Source organism: Hyalella azteca, unplaced genomic scaffold, assembly GCF_000764305.2.
Source record: "Hyalella azteca isolate HAZT.00-mixed unplaced genomic scaffold, Hazt_2.0.2 contig17811, whole genome shotgun sequence".
In the NCBI taxonomy this organism is placed as follows: domain Eukaryota; kingdom Metazoa; phylum Arthropoda; class Malacostraca; order Amphipoda; family Hyalellidae; genus Hyalella; species Hyalella azteca.
Window position 1 is genome coordinate 1 of NW_025947581.1, and position 22,315 is coordinate 22,315.

General features: G+C 40.0%; 4 protein-coding genes across 4 annotated transcripts; all 4 read right to left on the reverse strand.

Moving 5' to 3' along the window:
- Window positions 1–7: 7 nt before the first annotated feature.
- Window positions 8–8,579, reverse strand: LOC108675122 (Down syndrome cell adhesion molecule-like protein Dscam2; the record flags this gene model as incomplete). Its single annotated transcript, XM_018163108.2, has 12 exons — window positions 8,537–8,579; window positions 7,730–7,857; window positions 7,313–7,430; window positions 6,839–6,951; window positions 5,945–6,006; window positions 4,793–4,905; window positions 4,362–4,561; window positions 3,950–4,090; window positions 3,588–3,692; window positions 1,309–1,453; window positions 433–560; window positions 8–116 (listed from the first exon to the last, which is right to left on the reverse strand). Coding segments are annotated over exons 2-12 (1,358 nt in total), but the record flags the coding sequence as incomplete, so codon positions are not given.
- Window positions 8,580–8,873: 294 nt separating this feature from the next.
- Window positions 8,874–9,836, reverse strand: LOC125179469 (neuronal cell adhesion molecule-like). Its single transcript, XM_047885399.1, has 3 exons — window positions 9,729–9,836; window positions 9,204–9,424; window positions 8,874–8,882 (listed from the first exon to the last, which is right to left on the reverse strand). Exons 1-3 carry the CDS (start codon window positions 9,736–9,738, stop codon window positions 8,874–8,876), a joined length of 240 nt encoding a protein of 79 aa, XP_047741355.1. The 5' UTR covers window positions 9,739–9,836.
- Window positions 9,837–12,002: 2,166 nt separating this feature from the next.
- On the reverse strand, window positions 12,003–16,758 carry LOC108675125. The gene is made up of 6 exons (XM_018163110.1): window positions 16,752–16,758; window positions 16,243–16,434; window positions 15,173–15,325; window positions 14,031–14,219; window positions 13,167–13,369; window positions 12,003–12,215 (listed from the first exon to the last, which is right to left on the reverse strand). The coding sequence occupies exons 1-6, from the start codon at window positions 16,756–16,758 to the stop codon at window positions 12,003–12,005; spliced, it is 957 nt and encodes a 318-aa protein (XP_018018599.1).
- Window positions 16,759–16,921: 163 nt separating this feature from the next.
- LOC108675126 (Down syndrome cell adhesion molecule-like protein Dscam2) lies at window positions 16,922–20,061 on the reverse strand. The gene is made up of 5 exons (XM_018163111.1): window positions 19,950–20,061; window positions 18,681–18,825; window positions 17,800–17,927; window positions 17,420–17,537; window positions 16,922–17,009 (listed from the first exon to the last, which is right to left on the reverse strand). Exons 1-5 carry the CDS (start codon window positions 20,059–20,061, stop codon window positions 16,922–16,924), a joined length of 591 nt encoding a protein of 196 aa, XP_018018600.1.
- Between the last annotated feature and the right edge of the window lie 2,254 nt (window positions 20,062–22,315).

Below are 22,315 nucleotides of genomic sequence, written 5' to 3' on the forward strand. Positions count from 1 at the left end.
GTAATACAAATTATAGAGCGTAACACGAGAACCGCCTTCGTCTTCCACGTCCCATTGCAGACGTATGGACGAAGCTGTTGTTTCAGTGACGTGCAGTTTTGGTGGAAGAGGAGGCACTGTTGAAGAATAAGGATATTATCTGAATTTTTTTGTTATTGATTTAATATTCACACTTAGTAAATTAACGCATGATTTTTAACTGCTTACTGACACCAAGAATTGTTTTGACTGTAATTTTACTTCTTAGCTCGACCATTCTCAAGATTAGAAAAAATCTTCCCTAAAATTTTCATTCACGTTCATTGGTTGCCAATTCCCAAACGAAGCTTCTAAGTTTCAGTTTTGATTCAAGTAAATATGTCAGCACCTTCACCTCTAATCGAAGCTTCTGAGTTCCAGTGTTAATTCAAGTAAATATTTCAGCACCTTCACCTCTAACTATGACATTGTATGTGATGGCATCAGTGCCGTGTATGTTGGACGCTGTACAGGTGTAAAGACCACTGGCGCTGCGGTCCACGGAGCTGATCACTAACGAGCCGTTGTTATCAACCATCAGCCTGTAGAATAAAAAACTGAAATCTAGAAATTTTGTCGAAGATAATCCTTCTAAATATTTTAGTTCATGCACAGTATTTTTTAGTTCTTGCACAGTATTCCACAATTTTAGTTCATGCACAGGATTCTCAGAAAAAAATTTCCATGATCAAAGCTCGGACGGAGGGTGAATATTAGTGTTGCGCTCGAACAAGCAATGCTTATTATTGATTATTAACAAGCTATATAAGCATGGAGGCATTTCGACGAGCTAGCTGCGAGGTTAAGGCCATGACACATCGCTGGAGGCAAAGTAACAAGGGAAACGATTCGCGAATTGTAGAATGCGCAGCTAATTAGGCATTTGACACGAAGCCTCTGTATTCCTCCTGCACATCATATAAAAATTGCAATCTAATGCAGTCCATCACTGAATTTCGAGACAGGCAAGATACGTCTCATATGAATAAATCCTAACAATCATGCACTATCTACTATATCAATATTTCACACGATATTTTCCAGTTTACTTTCAAATATTCATTCTAGAAACAAGATCATAATATACGTGCAACGAAAGCAACTAAATTGTGAATTTTTTTTCTCAATTAAGATTTCATCGATAACATTAGATTCACGTGAAGGACTTGAAGTTCTATAAAAAATGTTCCGTGTAATTGAATAAACAATGTGATATTTTGAACGTTAGAAATTGTTAATCACAAGTTAGAAATTTATGCGGTAGTACAAAGTTAAACCTGGCAAGCGCACCCCGGGGAGTTTAGGGCGACGCGCTCCGGTCCGCGGGTCCAGGTCCTGGTGGGCTCCGGCACGCCGACGGTGCGGCATTGCAGGAGTGCGTCTTGCTTCCAATTGACGAGCACGCTTCCGCCCACCGACCAGATGCCCGCACCAACTGCATAATGGTGGATAAGAGGATGGTTATAGTTGGTTGAACGTTATATAAGGCTCTCACTGCATGGCCTGAAAAAAAGGCTGAATGAAAGAAGGATTATTGTACCTTGCAATTTGAATGTGGCTTCAAGTCAAAGGAACGCTTACAACTGTCATTACAACTAAATCATCGCCTCAACTAAATCATCACCTCATCAAAAAACCTAAAAAATCATCTGATACTTACTTTTTCATAAATTTTAACATAGCATTAGGTAGGTTATTATTATTATTAAGTAGCAGAGTGCCAGTTACCTTCATCATGACCACAGACGATGAGAAACAAAAGAGTGCCCTAATACAACCCCTGGCAAAATATATGGAATCACCGGCCTCGGAGGATGTTCATTCAGTTGTTTAACTTTGTACAAAAAAAGCAGATCACAGACATGACACAAAACTAAAGTCATTTCAAATGGCAACTTTCTGGCTTTAAGAAACACTATAAGAAATCAAGAAAAAAATTGTGCAGTCAGTAACGGTTATATATTTAGACCAAGCAGGGGGAAAAAAATATGGAATCACTCAATTCTGAGGAAAAAATTATGGAATCACCCTGTAAATTTTCATCCCCAAAACTAACACCTGCATCAAATTAGATCTGCTCGTTAGTCTACATCTACAAAGGAGTGATCACACCTTGGAGAGCTGCTGCACCAACTGGACTGACATGAATCATGGCTCCAAAACGAGAGATGTCAATTGAAACATAGGAGAGGATTATCAAACTCTTAAAAGAGGTTAAATCATCACGCAATGTTGGAAAGATGTTGGTTGTTCACAGTCAGCTGTGTCTAAAATCTCGACCAAATACAAACAACATGGGAAGGTTGTTAAAGGCAAACATATTGGTAGACCAAGGAAGACATCAAAGCGTCAAGAAAGAAAACTCAAAGCAATATGTCTCAAAAACCGAAAATGCACAACAAAACAAATGAAGAACGAATAGGAGGAAACTGGAGTTAACGTCTGTGACCGAACCGTTAGAAACCGCCTAAAGAAAATGGGATTTACATACAGAAAAGCCAAACGAAAGCCATCATTAACACCAAAACAGAAAAAAACAAGGTTACAATGGGCTAAGGAAAAGCAATCGTGGACTGTGGATGACTGGATGAAAGTCATATTCAGTGTTGAATCTCGAATCTGCATTGGCAAGGTGATGATGCTGGAACTTTTGTTTGGTGCTGTTCCAATGAGATTTATACAGATGACTGCCTTAAGAGAACATGCAAATTTTCACAGTCATTGATGATATGGGGCTGCATGTCAGGTAAAGGCACTGGGGAGATGGCTGTCATTACATCTTTGATGAATGCACAAGTTTACGTTGATATTTTGGACACTTTCCATATCCCATCAATTAAAAAGATGTTTGGGGATGATTAAATCATTTTTCAAGATGATAATGCATCTTGCCATAGAGCAAAAACTGTGAAAACATTCCTTGAAAAAGACGCATAAGGTCAATTTCATGTCCTGCAAATAGTCCGGATCTTAATCCAATTGAAAATCTTTGGTGGAAGTTGAGGAAAATGGTCCATGACAAGGCTCCAACCTGCAAAGCTGATCTGGCAACAGCAATCAGAGAAAGTTGGAGGCAGATTGATGAAGAGTACAGTTTGTCACTCATTAAGTCTATGCCTCAGAGACTGCATGCTGTTATAAAAGCCTGAGGTGGTGCAACAAAATACTAGTGATGTGTTGGAGCGTTCTTTTGTTTTTCATGATTCCATAATTTTTTCCTCAGAATTGAGTGATTCCATATTTTTCCCCTCTGCTCGGTCTAAAAAAATTACCGTTACTGACTGCACAATTTTTTTTCTTGATTTCTTATAGTGCTTCTTAAAACCAGAAAGTTGCCTTTTGAAATGAATTTAGTTTTGTGTCATGTCTGGGATCTGTTTTTTTTTCTACAAAGTTAAACAACTGAATGAACATCCTCCGAGGCCGGTGATTCCATAATTTTTGCCAAGGGTTGTACATTTATCCAAGTACGAAGTAAAAGTTTTATTGCAAAAGTTTCTCTCGTCTGCAACGAATAACCAAGAAGCAAGGTATAAAAAAATAATCACTGCGTATAGATATAGACAGACCGGTGTCGCTGGGGACGACAGACATCAGCGCACTGGTTCTTCCCTCGCCCACAACAGTCGACGCGGTCACCCACACCTGCAGGGCATGAAACGATAAAACTGACGCTGCCATGGCACTGCAAATTATAAGGACTTCGCGGGCATATATTTTGTCACGAAATATTTCAAATACACGAAATACACTCGGTGCTGCAACACGACATATTTCCAAATAATCATAGCACCGAGCGGGTAAAACGGGAGAAACAATCATGCGTGCCGAAAAATCGCAGTTAGCAAGTCCAGAAATAGGCGAACGATCAGCATTTTGACTTCGCGCATTTCTGTGACTTGATCAATAACAGAGAATGTTTCTCACTCACTCGAGGATGATGGGGAGTAGGCAAGATGATAGGCCACGATAACGCCATTCCTCCCGCGCTCCTCAGGGGGACGCCAGCTGACAGTGAGGGAGTGAGCGGACGACGGGGAACAAGAGACGGAGGCTGGAGGGCTGTTGGGAGCTGCAGGGAGGAACAATCCTATAAACAAGTTCCTCTTATGATTTCTGTGGTATTCTACCAGCTTGCGAAGACAATAATCATAATTATCTATACATTACTAACGAGTTACTTGTACATATCAAAGTGCCCGCAGTCAATGGCTGCTCTTCTAGGCACATTTAAAGATCTCAAACAGAGAAATAAGTGACCAACACATTGTTTCTCTGCATTAGCCAAAGGACTGAGACACAAGAGCATGTAATGAAACCATGTAACAGGAAACAAAACTCACTGTCCTGCAGGGTCTGCCCCATGACAGGGTCTGACGAGGGTCCAGCCCCTCGGGAGTTGAAGGCCCTGACGATGACATCGTAGAAGGAGTGAGGATGCAGGTCAGTGACGATGGTGTGCGTGGCGGTGGACGAAGCATCGCTACCGCCCACCGTCGTGAAGTTGTAAGCGCTGCCTTCGTCACTTGTGTCATCCATCGTGCTGCCAACACGTCAAGAGGTCAACGTCTTGCTGTCAACTCTATGATACACCAAAGAGCTTATGAGACGTCTTAGAGCTGCAAGTGGCGCTTAGGGTATTTAAAACATCAACCACTACAGACTACACCCCAGCTATTCCCCATGATAAATATCAAGACAGCGGAACTGATGTCGATAGCATCAGTAGAAAGTATGCCTGATTTTTTGCATGAATGCGAGGCGTGAGGCGCACCTGGGGAGGCGGAGGCGGATGCCGAGGTAGTAGCCCAGGAGGCGTCCATGTGAGGCGTTGCGAGGCGGAGGCAGCCACGTCACGCGTAACGACCGAGAGCTCGAACTCACCACCTGCAAAGGAATTGAACATTTTATTCGCTTAAATACCTTCCGGATGTAAATCTTCATGTGTTGTTAGTTAACAATTTTAGAATCGGCTCGTTTTTCAGGTACAAGGATACCCTCCCTGTTTTTATGCGATCGTCACTAGTTTACAGGTATAGTTCTGCACAGTGCCCATCAGCGTACGTCGGTATGACGTCACGCAATTTCTATACTAGGCTGGCTGAGCATAAAGGCAGGAGTTATAGAACGGGGAACCTACTTGCACATGCTCGTCATTTTGCTGTATGTGTTCATGCCGATGAGTGCACCTCAGGATCTGATAGTGATTTTAAGGTTCCAGCATTCACATCCGGTGTTACTGATCCACCAATTTTCTAATCTCTGTATATATTCAAACAGAAGCCTAGCCTGAATGCTGCTTTTAGCTCCTTTCCTCTTGAAATAGTAAATAGATAGCCCGTTTGTTAGCTTTAATTTCATGCCTCATTTGCTTATTTCCGTTTTAATATCTGACCGTGGATTTTACTTTACTAATTGGTTGTACTTGTGTTTCTAGGACTGAACTTCTTCTAAACTGAACTTTGTGTTGTGAACTGACAATGGAGCTAGACTACGAAACGGTTAATCTTATGAAGAAATGGTGATTTTTTCTGGGATTGTCTTTGCTTTAAATTCCTGGAACCACATCCTGCACCACCTGCAACGAACCACATTCTAAACCACCTGCATAAATGAAACGAAGCACATCCCGAGTGCTTGAAGGATGGACCAAAAGCTGGTGCAGCGCACCACCTGCAACCAACCACATCCTGAGTGCTTAAAGAAATAATGGATAAGACGATCTGATGTAACGCACCACCTAATAAGCTGAGCTAACCATTTCCTGAGTGCATAGATGAAGTATAAGCTGGTGCCGCACTTGCAAAAAGCTGCAAACACGTGCAAAAATTTCGCCCATTTTGACTGAAACGCCAAATAAGTGAAATATAACCTAGAGTACAATGATTGTCCAGTGTCTTCCACTAAACATTTCTTTGAAGCAAACGTTGATAATCTTTGTAGTGCTCGAACTATTGTTGGGGCTCTCTGAACCACATCCTGCTCCACCTAGGGAAGGTGACTAATCAGCATTCAGCTTAGTTCTCCTTACGAGTTGTACGAAACGTACCTGGCGGCCAGCACTACAAAGCCGCGTATCGCAGCACACTGATAAAATCTACTTGTATGCCAAATTCCAAGCAAATCCGTTTAGTGTTGAAAGACTTACGGGTGATTCGGTTGAGCGTAAAGTTAGGTTTTGCGTTCGAGTCTGCAGGCGAGTTCGGAGAAGTGTCGATTCGGCCGGATCGCACATGAATTCAGTGACATCATTAAATCATGTTGCTTCAATAGGGTCTGATATGTCTCAGATCGTAAAATTAGGTTCAAGATCAATCACTACATGCTACATGTTGAGGCATCTCGTGCATAACTGATTCCATCCCTAATGCTGTACGTAATAGGAGAGGTAGTCTGGAGCCAATATCATTCGGTAGATAGAACATTTATAGACCCACGACCGTACACAACCTTGGAATTCGTTGCGCTACGTTGTTATTCGAAATTTATCACAGTTCCTCCTTTGATTCGGCGTGCTCACTTAGTCCGAAGTCTTTTGTATGTTATCTTCTTGCATCATATTGTTTGAAAACCACGTTAACCTTTTTATCTCGTATTACAAACTTATTTTCTCATTATGTGCAGAACCTCGTCATCAATAAATCTGATGCAAAGTTTCGAATCATATCACTTTCACAGAAATTTTAGGAAACCTTTATAATCCTCCTTCGACTATTTCGTGGGCTGATTCGATGCAGAGGATAAGTGGTGGCTCTTATACACATCTANATGTATCAGACATTACCTATATCGTTGTGTGCAGTGATGTATCAGGCATTACCTATATCGTTGTGTGCAGTGATATAGAAGATATACTCTGTCCCGCACTCGAGACCGTAGATTGTATGGCTGTTGTCTTGTACAGCCAGTTGCACAGCCTCGCCGTTAGCAGTCCTACAATTGACAATGCAAACGACTAGTACGGAAGACTGCCGTATAACAATAATGAATGCATTACAGAAGCTGACATGATTAATAGCAATCTATTGGAACAGAGAATACTTTCAGAGACATTATCAGTAGTTGAACAATTATATTTTTGGGCGGAACAGTCTATGTGAGAAACGACAGCAAACGAACTACGATAAGTAGCAATAGTAATAGCAAGTGGATGAGTGTGGTAAAAATCAAGATGAGTTTCATGGCAAGTATAGTTGTCAATGGGCAGAAAAGAACCGACGCGAGGTAAATGTCCGAGAAATTTACCTGTAGTACAGAAAAGAACCGACGAGAGGTAAAAGTCCGAGAAATTTACCTGTAGTACAAGTTAAAGAGCGTAACACGAGAACCGCCTTCGTCTTCCACGTCCCATTGCAGACGTATGGACGAAGCTGTTGTTTCAGTGACATGCAATTTTGGCGGAAGAGGAGGCACTGTTGAACAAAATGGACATTATCTGAATTTTTTTGATGATTTAATATTCACACTTAGTAAATTAAGGCATTATTTTCAACTGCTTACTGGCCAAGTCAACTGCATGCTCACTGACCAACTGCTCAAGACCAAATTATCAAGAATCGTTATAACTGTAATTTTACTTTTTAGCTCGACCATTCTCAATATTAGAAATAAATCTTCCCTAAAATGTGCATTCAAGTTCATTGGTTGCCAACTCCCAATCGAAGTCTCTTACTTTCAATGTTAATTCAATTAAATATGCCAGCACCTTCACCTCTAACTATGACATTGTAGGTGATGGCATCACTGCCGTGTATGTTGGACGCTGTACAGGTGTAAAGACCACTGGCGCTGCGGTCCACGGAGCTGATCACTAACGAGCCGTTGTTATCAACCATCAGCCTGTAGAATAAAAAAATGAAATCAAGAAATTTTGTCGAAGATAACCCTTCTAAATATTTTAGTTCTTGCACTGTATTCTCAGAAAATACTTCCATGATCAAAGCTCGTACGGAGGGTGAAAGTTACGGTTGCGCTCAAACAAGCAGTGTTTATTATTTATTATTAACAAGCTATATAAACATGGAGGCATTTCGACGAGGTTGAGGCAAAGACACATCGCCGGAGGCAAAGTTACAAGGGAAAAGATTTGCGAATTGTAGAATGCGCAGCCAATGAGGGCATTTGACACAAAGCCTTTGTATTCCTCCTGCACACCTTATGAAAATTGAAATCTAATGCAGTCCATCACTGAATTTCGAGACTAGCAAGATACGTCTCATATGAATAAATTCTAACAATCATGCACTATATACTATATCAATATTTCACACAAAATTTTCCAGTTTACTTCTATATATTCATTCTAGTAACAGGACCATTAAATAAATGCAACGAAAGCAACTAAATGGTGATTTTTTCAATTTAGATTCATCAGCATTAGATTCAAGTGAAAGACTTTAAGTTTTATAAAAAATGTTCCGTGTCATTGAATTACAATGAGATATTTTGAACATTAGAAATTGTTAATCACAATTTAGAAATTTATGCGGTAATGCGTCGTTAAACCTGGCAAGCGCACCCCGGGGAGTTTAGGGCGACGCGCTCCGGTCCGCGGGTCCAGGTCCTGGAGCTGCTATGTCACTGCAAATAATTAAAACATTGCGGGTTATATTTTGTCACGAAATATTTCAAATACATGAAATACACTCGGTGCTGCAACACGAAATATTTCTAAATAATCGTAGCACCGAGCGGGTAAAACGGGAGAAACAATCATATGTGCCGAAAAATCACAGTTAGCAAGACCAGAAAAAGGCGAACGGTCATCATTTTGACTTCGCGCATTTCTGCGACTTGACCACAACAACAGGTGAGCACGCAAGGCAGGTCGATGCCTTTCATTTGATTACTTGCAATTACGCACTCTATTACGAGACAGGGAAATGAAATTATACACTTACAGCATAAATGGCTATCACATTAATTCCATTTCCAACAACCCTTAATCACTCAACTAACACAAGTAACAGTATTTAACGACGATTTATTACATATAGACAGAGGTGGGCAGTAGCGCGCTACATGTAGCGGCTGCTACTAGCGGCCGCTACATTTTTGGTAGCGTTAGCGGCGCCACATTTCGGCAATTGTAGCGGTAGCGGTAGCACCCGCTATATTTAGAGCATGCAGCGGTAGCGGCCGCTACATTTCAAATTAGCGCTGCCCAGCTCTGCATATAGACTGACATGCAATGGCACGCCGCTTAAATTTTCGAGCTTCAAGAAGTTTTTCTGCCCTTCTACGGCGGTGCTCTTGGTCAGCAAGACTTCGGAGGCATTGGACGTGGGGCGCCAGTACACCGTGTAAGAAATTACGCGTCCTCGAGGCTGCTCAGGCGCCCGCCACGCCACCAAGACGCTGGACGCTCCGGCAGACACGGCCTTCACTGATGAAGGCGCTGATGGAACTGGCAACGACAACCTTACTTTGAGATTTTAATCAATGATTCATCTATTTATCACTGAAGAAACCTAGAAACCTAGGATTGTTCCATCAATTTCTGATTTCTCCATCATGTCACATCAGCTATCATGATATCACTCAAAAAATGTAATGCTATAATTCAAATATTTAAAAGCCAGAACCTTCTAAACTCTGAAGGAAGTTTCGTCATAAATTCTCAAACTTCGTCATACACGAATTCCGAGAATTATCACGATGTTTTAAAAGCTAGAAGAAAAGTACTTCTTAAGTACCAAAAGCAAGCTTACCTCCCTCCATGGTGGCGCACAAGACAGTGTTCGCAGAAACTCCCACCCCAACAGAAGTGGCGGCCGCGACTGTGATGGAGTAGTTGGTCCAGGCCTCCAGCCCCGGCAGTTCCGTCCCGTGACTGTCAATGACGATCAACAGTCGTCCACCGCGGCTCGTCGAGATCGCCCGCTGAATGCCATCATCCATTTCCGGGGTCGATGATTCACCGAATGTGCCGTAATCTTGGGGGATAAAACGCCTTGATAAGGATAAAATAAAAGTCACAAACTCTCACTTTGAGACTTTATTCGAACGATTTAAAATTTGTATTTTAAAGGAGGGGCTAAAAAACTTTGGCAAAGGTTACTTATTACTTGGACTTAATATGAAGATTACGAGTGATGTCCTGGAATGTTTCTGAATAGATGACTGATTTTAATTTTGAACAGTTTTCGCTTCTGATAGCTAAACGACTTTTCAAGTCGTTCTGTGACTCTTTGGAAGTGAGGTTAAATTTAATTTCAAACAACTCAAGTAGATCGTTGATGTAACAGCGAATGTTTCTCACTCACTGGAGGATGATGGGGAGTAGGCAAGATGATAGGCCACGATAACGCCATTCCTCCCGCGCTCCTCAGGGGGACGCCAGCTGACAGTGAGGGAGTGAGCGGACGACGGGGAACAAGAGACGGAAGCTGGAGGGCTGCTGGGAGCTGCAGGGAGGAACAATCCTATAAACAAGTTCCTCTTATGATTTCTGTGGTATTCTACCAGCTTGCGAAGACAATAATCATAATTACTGTATGTATACAATACTAATAGAAATTTAAAAGCGAAGAAAACTCCACACATATTCAGCATTATAAATTTAGTTGTGCACGATGTGCATCTGCGTACGTCGGAATGACGGCACGCAACCTTTACACTAGGGTCGCTGAGTATAAAGGGAGGAGTTGTAGGACTGGGCAGTTACTATCGCGCCCTCCTCATTCGGCTGTGCGCACTCACGCCGAACAGTGCAACGTTCCGGTGTCCGACACTGACTTTAAGATTTTAGCTTATAGTTATATTGAACAGAGTAAACTTTATTCTGAACATTGAAAACCGTTTACAGAAACTAAGGATAGCTGAAAGTAAGGATCGTTTCAGTTCAATGAGATGTTATCTAATGATAAATTAATCTATGCAGTAGTAGTAGTAGCTCACCTGCTATTCACATCCTACTATCAACATTGAATAAATCAATTCCGTCGGTTAAAACTTTGTACATTTACTTTGAAACTTATTTTTACTAATTGGAAACTCAATAGTTCTTATTTAATCATGAATATTGTATAATATACGTGCGTTGAAAAAAAAACGCAATGTGAACGCTTATTACATCTGTGATAAACTAATGCTCAGTGGTGGAATATAGAGAAGGAACGACTGAGTTGTCACTCGTACAGAGACTGCGTTACCTTCTTGTACTTGTTCGCTTCTTGCTATAGTTCCGTGAATAACATGATCTCAGGGTACAGATGTAGGTTTTTAGAGTTTGATCATTTATCGAGTTATTTCGTGCCATGATTAGCATCTTAATTTTGCTTGAATAACAAAAGCACCATAAACAAATAATCGTAATGAATAAATCGTTTTTTCTCGTCCTCTGCCCACTAACTCCTGGAATTTTTACCTGAATTTGATGACTTCTGTGACAGTTCTTAAACATAGTACCTATTTAAAATCTATGAAAGTTGAATTTGTAGAAAAACTCAATAAATGCAAAATTACAATTAACGCCAGAAACTTAATGAGCTGAGAAAAATATACTCGTATAAATTTTGTGTCTTTTTATGGGTTCTGGATTATTCACTGATTGCAGAAAAATAAAACTTGAACCACTCTTAGAACTCGAACTTAACCCAACGAATGTTGAAGGATCCATTAGGACAATCGTTGCCGTACAAAAGCGCCAGGTGAAACTAACACATTATTATATTAGCACACTCAAGAACAAGGCTTAATTTTGAATTTTCATGTCATTAATAACACTGAGTATATTATAACAGGGATATTTTTGCTACATTTATTTGCTGCCGCTATCTACAAATTTAAGCATTAACGAACTAGGATGAGGATGGTTGACATACAGTATCACATGCGATTCCGTCAATCTTGAATACGCTTCATAAATAAAATTACCTTTTGTGCTGTTTTTCATTTTAAGTTGACCGTATACTTCCCCATTCCTATCAATCGTAATGTTATGCTACTTCAACATTCCCGTTAGGATTTTAAATGTTAAAGAATTACTCATAACATTGGGTTGGGAAAGAAATGTGTCGAGGCGGACGTCTCTGGCGGTTGTCCCATTGCCGGTTGCGCTCGCCGTCCGCCTGGCGCTTGTCAACGCCCCGGAGTCCAACAACGGAACTCTCCGGCCTCGCCTGCCCGCGGTAATCTCGAGACATTTTCGAAGGGATGGCGCTGGTATAATTTTCGTCCGACGAGGAGCCCTCCACCTGAGTAAAAATTATGTTTGCATTTTTAATCTTCCGTCAGACAGAGAGCCCTCATAATTCTACAAACAAAAATTCACAGCTAAAATCATGGTAAATAAATAGGCCTCCGCAAGAGGTCAGTCAAAAATTAATTTCAAATTATATTAAATTCAAACCACATACTTTCGAATAGATTTTCTTTATTCGTGCTTTGTGGTGAATTTAATTATCTTCATTACGGGTAATAAAGTTTGAGAAAGAAGCAATTATTACAATTCACATTTAAACATCGATAATATTGGCTCTTTTTAATGCAATTATTTTAGCTTATTGAAAAGAAATTAAAGTAAGATAGGGAAAACTAAACGGCATACGATTAATTTCCAGCGTCGTCATATTTGGGCGAATGTTTGCGACTGAATAAATTTATTGTATTTGACAAGGTCATATTGTGACGAATGTTTGCGACTAAATCAATTTATTGTATTTGTAGTTTTTCCAAGATCGTGAATTTCATATGAATTTATAGATTGAACTTCAATGTTCTACAAATTCACAGATATTCCCTCACAATTATTGCTCACTATTGAATCAACAACATGACCTCAATATGGAAATATTCTGAACCTGAAGGAGTTGTAAGTTAAAGTGGATCATGTAAAGAAAAGTTAATTTATAAACGTTTTAAGGTGCAAATGAGTTCCGGGTTCGTAAAATAGCTGATTCGCTTCCTCAGTTCTCCGTAATAACATAGTGATGTCGGCCCTAAAGAGCAGGCCTGATGTGGCCTGTCGCCGATTCCAGAACTTTTCGTGACTTGTTCACAGATGATCTAAAATCGTTTCATTTAACCGGATCTTTTAAAATTTTAATTTTAATAATAAATATAATATATTTAAAGGATATATTTAATATTGAATTTTTTAATTTAATGATAAATTTTACAAATTTTTATAACAGGAAAGAGCTTACAGCATTAGGGCTGTCGACATTATTGAGCGATGGTATTTGGTACACAAGAGTAGCGTAGCTCCTCTGGCTCGTGTCCTCTGTATAGGCCCCGTCCCTCGCCTCGTACGGAGGTCGGGACAGCGGGGCTTGGGGTATTGGTGATACCGCCCCTAGATGGTAGGTGCTGTCCGCGTAGTGGTACACGTCCGACTCCCCTGGGTAATCTGAATTTAATAGTAGTTTGCTGCTAACGGTAGAATATGGCAAAAAAAATAAAAAAATCATTAATTAACTAATTTTTCGCAATTATTTGGAATTTCTAATATGGTATAAATGCCATCAATGGTTTAGAAATTTCAATTTTGCTTTGTTCTGTGAACTTCTTAGTTAACGCAAATTTCGACTCAAATTTCAGGAGTTTTAGAGCGAGCCTGAAGCTATACAATGGATTTTACATACGAGGCCATTTCATTTCTAAATACGGAGCGTGAATATACAATGAATAATTTGAACAAAGTGGAGATGGATCGCATCGAGTACTTCTTTAAATGAAAGTAAATATAATTATTAAACGAAAAGTTTAACATTGTAATCAGAATTTCATTCATAACTGTTTCGGGCGTCGCATAGTGAATAAAAATATCAACAAGATTCCCACTCCCGAAGCGGTGATCTGTCTCTCTCTCCAAAATTGTCATTGTTCAAGTTCATTAGTTAAAGAAATTAAATATTATGTGGATAAGCAGCCTCGTAACAACTAATAACATTAAATGAAAAGAATGCAGCAATAATAAAAAATTACATATACCAATCAACAAAACAATCACAAAATTGTATTATTTCTAGCAGTATATAGATTATCCAAACACAAAGCGGTTCTTTTACCATTCCGACCGTCGTCCGCATTCGGCAAAGGCTGAGGAAATCTTTGGAAATGCGAGCGTGTCTTGACTGGGTTTTCGAGTTCCTGTTTCTCCCTGAGCATGGAAGAGTCGTGGCCGTCCTGAGCAACCTTCGATGCTCCGCCCTCAGGCACTTCGTCTTCAGCGGAGTTGTGTTTTGTCAAGGTTTTGCCTGGAGAAAATATGATTATAAAGAGTACCCACTCTTTGTTCGGGGGATTGTTAGGAATGAAAACGCGTAGATGATTGTAACGGTTTCTGATAACAAAGAATGGACATTTTGAACGCAAAGTTGAGGTTAGTCGAAATTATAAACAATATAGAGAAAATAATCGAGGTAAACAAACAGTAAAATGGTCATAACGTAAGTAAATAATAACGTACCAAATTGCTGAACAATCTAGGGCAAGTTTGACGAGAAACTGAGTTTGCCTGAGCTCGTCGACTATGGTCCTACCTAAAAGGTCCCAACCTTCTGTACACGGGAGAAGTATGTTCAGTAATAAATTCTTCACAATGATTGCATGAACATCAACTCAAGCCTCATATCTTCTAAGAAACAAATACACCAGAAAAAAGCGTGCACGAATAAGTTAATCTACTGCATCGGAAATGACAATAAGGAGTACGAAAGAAATTGTAATGATATATATGAGAGCTTTTTATCGTAATGAAATTTCCGTTTTTTATATTTTTAAAGTTAAACGCTAGTTGAAGATTAAATGAATAAATAAATTGATATTCAAATTAATTTTTAATAGCAACGATTGAAGTCACCAATCTGTCCGGTATAAAAATAATTATAGGTAAGATTTGATATTAATTAAGATAAGATTGAAATGAATGAGGTATAAATAGATTGGGAGGAACGTGAAGCAATTGCACTGAATATGGCTATTCGTACCCGCAACTTCTGTTCCCAACAAAACAACTTTAATTGGTATTTATTGCGTGCATCTCTAAGTTAAAATAATTTTTTATCGCAAAACTGCGGTGGCATCGTTGTCATAGGTGCCATGTCAAGTCCACCATAGCTGCGGTCAAACCAAACAGAGGTACAAATCTCAGTTCAGTCTTGTCTCCAAGTCCTGAGTAAATAACGACCCCGCGCATGCTAATGCTGACTTCTCCTGACGCAGATGCAGATCCTGACGAGTGTGGCCATTAGGGCGAGAATGGACAGCGCCATAGGGATGAGAATGCGCAGGTCACGCCACAGCGGCGAGTTGCGATCGTCTCTGCTTTGACCGCTGGAGCCGCCCCATACCGTCGGTGATCCTGAAAAAATATAACTCAGTACTCGCTGCAGTGAGTGACAGAGAGCGCATTTTCTCGTCGACGAAAACGTGTAGTCACGGACAGACAGACGGAGATCCTGACGAGTGTGGCCAGAAGGGCGAGTGTGGACAGCGTCATAGGGATGAGAATGCGCAGGTCGCGCCACAGCGGCGAGTTGCGATCGTCTAAAACAAGTCATAGATACTTGAATACCACGAGTGTTCGCCGTAGACTTTCATAGCACATATTTGACGTCCCATGCAATAAAACATCTCATGAATTGCGTTATGATAAATGTGTTAAGCCCTAGTGGCTTAGGCGAAATTTCGACACTCGGGTTTCAAGGAGTTTTATTTGGGTAATCTTGAAAACATAGTTTCTGTAAGAATGACATCAGAAATATTAACTATCTTAATACAAGAGATAAACAAATATAAGCAAAATTATATCCAAGTTAACCAAAAAAATGTATCATATCAGAATCAATAATGAAAGACTAATAAATTGCAGGACTAAACTCACCGAAGTATTTCGCCGCTAAAGAGGTTTGACTACGAATGACAATTTATGTCCAGGTAAACTTCGGTCGGATGACTGAAGATCTAAACAGAAAGATTACGTGAAGCGTACATGTGAAAAATTGCGATTACAAAATGCACTGCAAATTTTTAGTTCTTCGTCGCTTGTCTTCACTACTCATTTATGGTCATCATCATGAAAATGACCGTTTTTCCATTAAAAAGAACTCGAATGGTACGTTTAGTTATTGGCGACAAAAATCAAGAGTTTGATATTTCGTCAGATTTAAATACTCTTTTTCAAATGCACAAACCTTGATTGTTCATAGTTGGTACACATGAAATTCATGCAATTTTTCATTAATCTTAGTGCTTTGTAAATTATCAGTTTGAGCTGACCTGTGGTCCAGTGGTTGCTGGAGTCTCGGAGCTGGACAACGAAGTGGGAGATGGGACAGCCCCCTGAGTCCCACTGGGTGAGGTACAGGGTGGCCTGGGTGCTGTTGCTGGTCACGAACTGGAACAGCGGGGGAGCCACGGGAGCTCGGCCCTTCGTGCGAGCCGTCACAACGCTCGACGGCTCGCTCGACCCTGATAAATGACGCTCACGTGAAACATTCAATGGGAAATTTATAGATTAATCTTCTGTTCCAGGCAAACTAAACCTTGTACACGAATTAAGATCATTCACTTAATTCGTCAGAAATTAAATTAACATTAAACATACCTCCACATTCTGAAAATACGTTCATATACTAGTGAGTAGTGGTCATTATTCAAGTCATCTTGCTACACCATTAGATGTTCTCTCAAAAATAATTTATCCACACCAACAAGCAGGTAAAAATGAGACATTATATGCATCAGACATTATATATAATTTCGTGCAAATAATTTGCAGGCACTACCTATCATCGTTATGTGCAGTGATGTATCAGACATTACCTACATCGTTATGTGCAGTGATGTATCAGACATTACCTACATCGTTATGTGCAGTGATGTATCAGACATTACCTATATCGTTGTGTGCAGTGATGTATCAGACATTACCTATATCGTTGTGTGCAGTGATGTATCAGATGTACTCTGTCCCGCACTCGAGACCGTAGATTGTATGGCTGTTGTCTTGTACAGCCAGTTGTACAGCCTCGCCGTTAGCAGTCCTACAATTGACAATGCAAACGACTAGTACGGAAGACTACCGTGTTACAATAATGAATATAGAACAGAAGCTGACATGATTATTAGTAATGTAGTGGAACAGAGAATACTTTTAGAGACATTATCAGCAGTTGAACAATTATTCATTTGGGCGGAACATTCTATGTGAGAAACGACAGCAAACGAACTACGATAAGTAGCACTAGTAATAGCAAGTGGCTGAGTGTGGTAAGAATCAAGATGAGTTTCATTACAATTATAGTCATCATTGGGCAGAAAAGAACCGACGCGAGATAAAAGTCCGAGAAATTTACCTGTAGTACAGAAAAGAACCGACGCGAGGTAAAAGTCCGAGAAATTTACCTGTAGTACAGAAAAGAACCAACGCGAGGTAAATGTCCGAGAAGTTTACCTGTAGTACAAGTTAAAGAGCGTAACGCGAGAACCGCCTTCGTCTTCCACGTCCCATTGCAGACGTATGGACGAAGCTGTTGTTTCAGTGACGTGCAATTTAGGTGGAAGAGGAGGCACTGTTGAACAAAATGGATATTATCTGAATTATTATATTGATATAATATTCACACTAAGTAGATTACGGGATGATTTTTAACTGCTTACTAACACCAAGAACCGTTATAAGCTTATAACTGTGATTGTACTTTTTAGCTCGGCCATTCTCAAGATTAGAAAAAATCTTCCCTAAAATTTGCATTCAAGTTCATTGGTTGCCAATTCCCAATCGAAGTCTCTTACTTTCAGTGTTACTTCAAGTAAATATTCCAGCACCTTCACCTCTAACTATGACATTGTAGGTGATGGCATCAGTGCCGTGTATGTTGGACGCTGTACAGGTGTAAAGACCACTGGCGCTGCGGTCCACGGAGCTGATAACTAACGAGCCGTTGTTATCAACCATCAGCCTGTAGAATAAAAAACTGAAATCTAGAAATTTTGTCGAAGATAATCCTTCTAAATATTTTAGTTCATGCACAGTATTTTTTAGTTCTTGCACAGTATTCCACAATTTTAGTTCATGTACAGGATTCTCAGAAAATATTTCCATGATCAAAGCTCGGACGGATGGTGAATATTAGTGTTGCGCTCAAACAAGCAATGCTTATTATTGATTATTAACAAGATATATAAGCATGGAGGCATTTCGACGAGCTAGTCGCGAGGTTGAGGCAAAGATACATCGCCGGAGGCAAAGTTACAAGGGAAAAGATTTGCGAATTGTAGAATGCGCAGCCAATGAGGCATTTGACACGAAGCCTTTGTATTCCTACTGCAGATCATATGAAAATTGCAATCTAATGCAGTCCATCATTGAATTTCGAGACTAGCAAGATACGTCTCATATGAATAAATCCTAACAATCATGCACTATCTACTATATCAATATTTCACACGATATTTTCCAGTTTACTTTCAAATATTCATTCTAGAAACAAGATCATAATATACGTGCAACGAAAGCAACTAAATTGTGAATTTCTTTTTCAATTAAGATTTCATCGATAACATTAGATTCAAGCTAGGGAAGGACTTGAAGTTTAATAAAAAAAAACCTGCCGTGCCTTTGATTTACAATGAGATATTTTGAACATTAGAAATTATTAATCACAAGTTAGAAAATTTATGCGGTAATGCGTAGTTAAACCTGGCAAGCGCACCCCGGGGAGTTTAGGTTGACGCGCTCCGGTCCGCGGGTCCAGGTCCTGGAGGGCTCCGGCACGCCGACGGTGCGGCATTGCAGGAGTGCGTCTCGCTTCCAATTGACGAGCACGCTTCCGCCCACCGACCAGATGCCTGCACCAACTGCATAATGGCGGATAAAAGGATGGTTATATTGCATTGCAGGAGTGCGTCTTGCTTCCAATTGACGAGCACGCTTCCACCCACCGACCAGATGCCCGCACCAACTGCATAATGGCGGATAAAAGGATGGTTATATTGCATTGCAGGAGTGCGTCTTGCTTCCAATTGACGAGCACGCTTCCGCCCACCGACCAGATGCCCGCACCAACTGCATAATGGCGGATAAATGGATGGTTATATTAGGGCTGAACGTTATAAGTGGGTCTCACTGCATGTCCTGAATGCCCGCACTAACTGCATAATGGTGGATAAAAAGATGGCTTTATTAGGTGAACGTTACATATGGCTCTTACTGCATGCCCTGAATGTCCGCACCAACTGTATAAGTATGAATGAAAGAAGGATTATTGTAGCTTGGTAGAAGAAAGTGACTCGTAGTGCATAGGCTGAATGCTCCCAACCACTGCACGATGGCGGATAAATGATGTCATTACAACTAATCATTATCACCTCATCATAAAACCTAAAAAATTATCTGATCCTTACCTTTTCATAAATTTTAACATAGCATTAAGTAGGTTATTATTATTATTATTAGGTAGCAGAGTGCCAGTTACCTTCATCATGACCACAGATGATGAGAACAAAAGAGTGTCTTAATACATTTATCTAAGTACGAAGTAAAAGTTTTATTGCAAAAGCTTCTCTCGTCTGCAACGGATAACCGATAAGCAAGATATAAAAAATACATTTATTATCCAAGTACGAAGTGAAAGTTTCATTGCAAAAGCTTCTCTCGTCTGCAACCGATAACCGATAGGCAAGATATAAAAAATACATTTATCCAAGTACGAAGTAAAAGTTTTATTGCAAAAGTTTCTCTCGTCTGCAACATATAGTCAATAAGCAAGATATAAAAAAAAATACATTTATCCAAGTACGAAGTTAAAGTATCATTGCAAAAGTTTCTCTCGTCTGCAACGGATAACCGATAAGCAAGATATAAAAATACATTTATCCAAATACGAAGTAAAAGTTTTATTGCAAAAGTTACTCTCGTCTGCAACGAATAACCAATAAGCAAGATATAAAAAAATAATCATTGTGTTTAAATATGGACAGACCGGTGTCGCTGGGGACGACAGACACCAGCGTACTGGTTCTTCCCTCGCCCACTACAGTCGACGCGGTCACCCACACCTGTAGGGCAGGAAACGGTAAAACTGACGCTGCCATGGCACTGCAAATAATAAAGACTTCGCGGGCATATATTTTGTCACGGAATATTTCAAATACACGAAATACACTCGGTGCTGCAAGACGACATATTTCCAAATAAACATAGCACCGAGCGGGTAAAATCGGGGAAACAATCATGCGTGCCGAAAAATCGCAGTTAGCAAGACCAGAAATGGGCGAACGGCCAGCATTTTGACTTCGCGCATTTCTGTGACTTGATCACAAAATAAAATATTTAAATGTTAATCTTGAATAACTCCAAACTTGCTAGTAACAGCATGTGATGGCAAGCAGTTTCGTACAAAACAAGTGCCTAACCATGAAATATTTCAACATTAACCTTGAATAACGCCAAACTTGCTAATAACAGCATGTGATGGCTAGCAGTTTCGCACAAAACAAGTGCCTAACCATGAAATATTTCAATGTTAACCCTGAATAACTCGATATTTGCTAGTAACAGCGTGTGATGGAAAACAGTTCCGTATAAAACAAGTGTCTAACCATGAAATATTTCAATGTCAACAATGAATAACTCCAAACTTGTTATTAACAGCGTATGATGGAAAACAGTTTCGTGCAAAACAAGTACCTAACCATGAAATATTTCAACATTAACCTTGAATAACTCCGAACATGCTAGTAACAGCGTGTGATGGTAAACAGTTTCGTACAAAACAAGTGCCTAACTGCAAGGTTGACAGTCAACTCGTTGCCAGTTACCGGCGCAGCCTCTCGTCTCGAGTGAATGCTGTCAAGTGCAGCTTCAAGGTTAGCTCCGCGTCTTGTTCATTGCTAATAACATTCTTCGTGTGACCGTGTATTTCTACCATATTCATGTAGCAAGGGAACGGTAATGTTCTAGATGATAAATAAAGTGTTACAGTAATGTTTTAAGTATTTTTCTTTTAGTTAGGTTTATTATTAGGTTATTAAGTTATTCTTTTAGTTAGGTTATTATTTAGTTAGGTTTTTTTAGGTAAGGTTTCTAAACATGCCTATCTGATGGGCGAATTGTCGCAAAATTTTTATCATAAAAAGAAAAGTTTCCTACAACTTTGCGGTCGTCTCCATTTTGAAGACGTTGTATTTTTCAGAATTCGCCTTTCCCTCTGGACTGTGGAGCCAACCATAATACTGATAACTTTTATTTCAATTTTTATTCAACAAACAATGGTCACAGTGTTTGATAACGAGTATGGGTCCTAATAATATGGTAAAAGAATCGAAATCAATGTAATCATATCCCAACGAGTGCATGATGTACAAACGAAAATACGTTCCCACACTCGTTATATGCATCAAGAACAGAAATTAAACTTGAATAAACATATATGAACAGTTATTTTTCTTTTACAATTAATGGATAACTTAGCAACACAAAAATTTTTCCTCAGCATAATAGTGACTTAAATCTAGAATATATCGCTATCATTAGTTCAGGCATTGACAACACAACTTCGCAACACTTGGTTTACTGGCTCAAAACTACAACTTTCAAATCCTGCTCAGCGTTGAGCCGAGGCCTGCATTTTGTTTTTCGAGGCGTCACGGCTGAAAAAAAAACTTTTCTTTGTAGATACAATATGCAAAGAGACCTCGAAATACAAAGCTCTCTGCCCAGTCAATGAACTTCCATAATATAAACTTCGCTCTGTGTATGAGCAGTGAGACTCGGCTTCGGGATGGAATTAGATGTTATCTTTGAAAAAAATTTCACTCCGGCGTAACAGAAATGATCTAAAACCGCAGCAATATTTCATTACATATATTGTGTTCTCTTATTAAAAATTAAAACACAATCACGTTTTACCCAGGCAGAACCCAGGCGATCAAACAATGTCACCTGCTTACAGGTGCCGGACAAATTCACGGCCGGTCTCACGGCCAAACTTCAAATTCAATGACCAAGGAATATCTCCCAAACTAATGAACGAAGCTCGATGACACTAAGTATTTATTAGGAGCTAACGATGATGTTCAGCACGTGAAAATGTTTTCCATTTAATAGAATAGAATAGAAGTGTCGGTATTGAAGAAATAAGCCCCTGGCCTGTTGCCGATTCTTGTACTATTCGTGACTTGATTCCACAAGGGACCCGGCCTTTGGAACCCGAACTTTCCAGAACTGACGATCGATTGAGAAAGCTGCTGAAATAATTGCCAGGTCCGTGAGGTGCTGGGCATTTCAAGACTGAACATATGCTCCTGCATAGCTTCGTCTAGACTGTTCTTGAAGGCGTTCGTACTC

Bases quoted from the DNA above. Each gene is read 5' to 3' on its own strand.
- LOC108675125 (XM_018163110.1), bottom strand. The intron at 15,326-16,242 runs GTCAGCTCAAAC...ATATTTTTTCAG, and splicing joins CAGCAACCACTGGACCACAG to GATCACCGACGGTATGGGGC. The intron at 13,370-14,030 runs GTAAAAGAACCG...TATTAAATTCAG, and splicing joins TGCGGACGACGGTCGGAATG to ATTACCCAGGGGAGTCGGAC.
- LOC108675126 (XM_018163111.1), bottom strand. From the start codon at position 20,061: ATGGCAGCGTCAGTTTTACCGTTTCCTGCCCTACAGGTGTGGGTGACC. The intron at 17,928-18,680 runs GTGCGCTTGCCA...TTTATTCTACAG, and splicing joins GTCAACCTAAACTCCCCGGG to GCTGATGGTTGATAACAACG. The intron at 17,538-17,799 runs GTGAAGGTGCTG...TTTGTTCAACAG, and splicing joins CTACAATGTCATAGTTAGAG to TGCCTCCTCTTCCACCTAAA.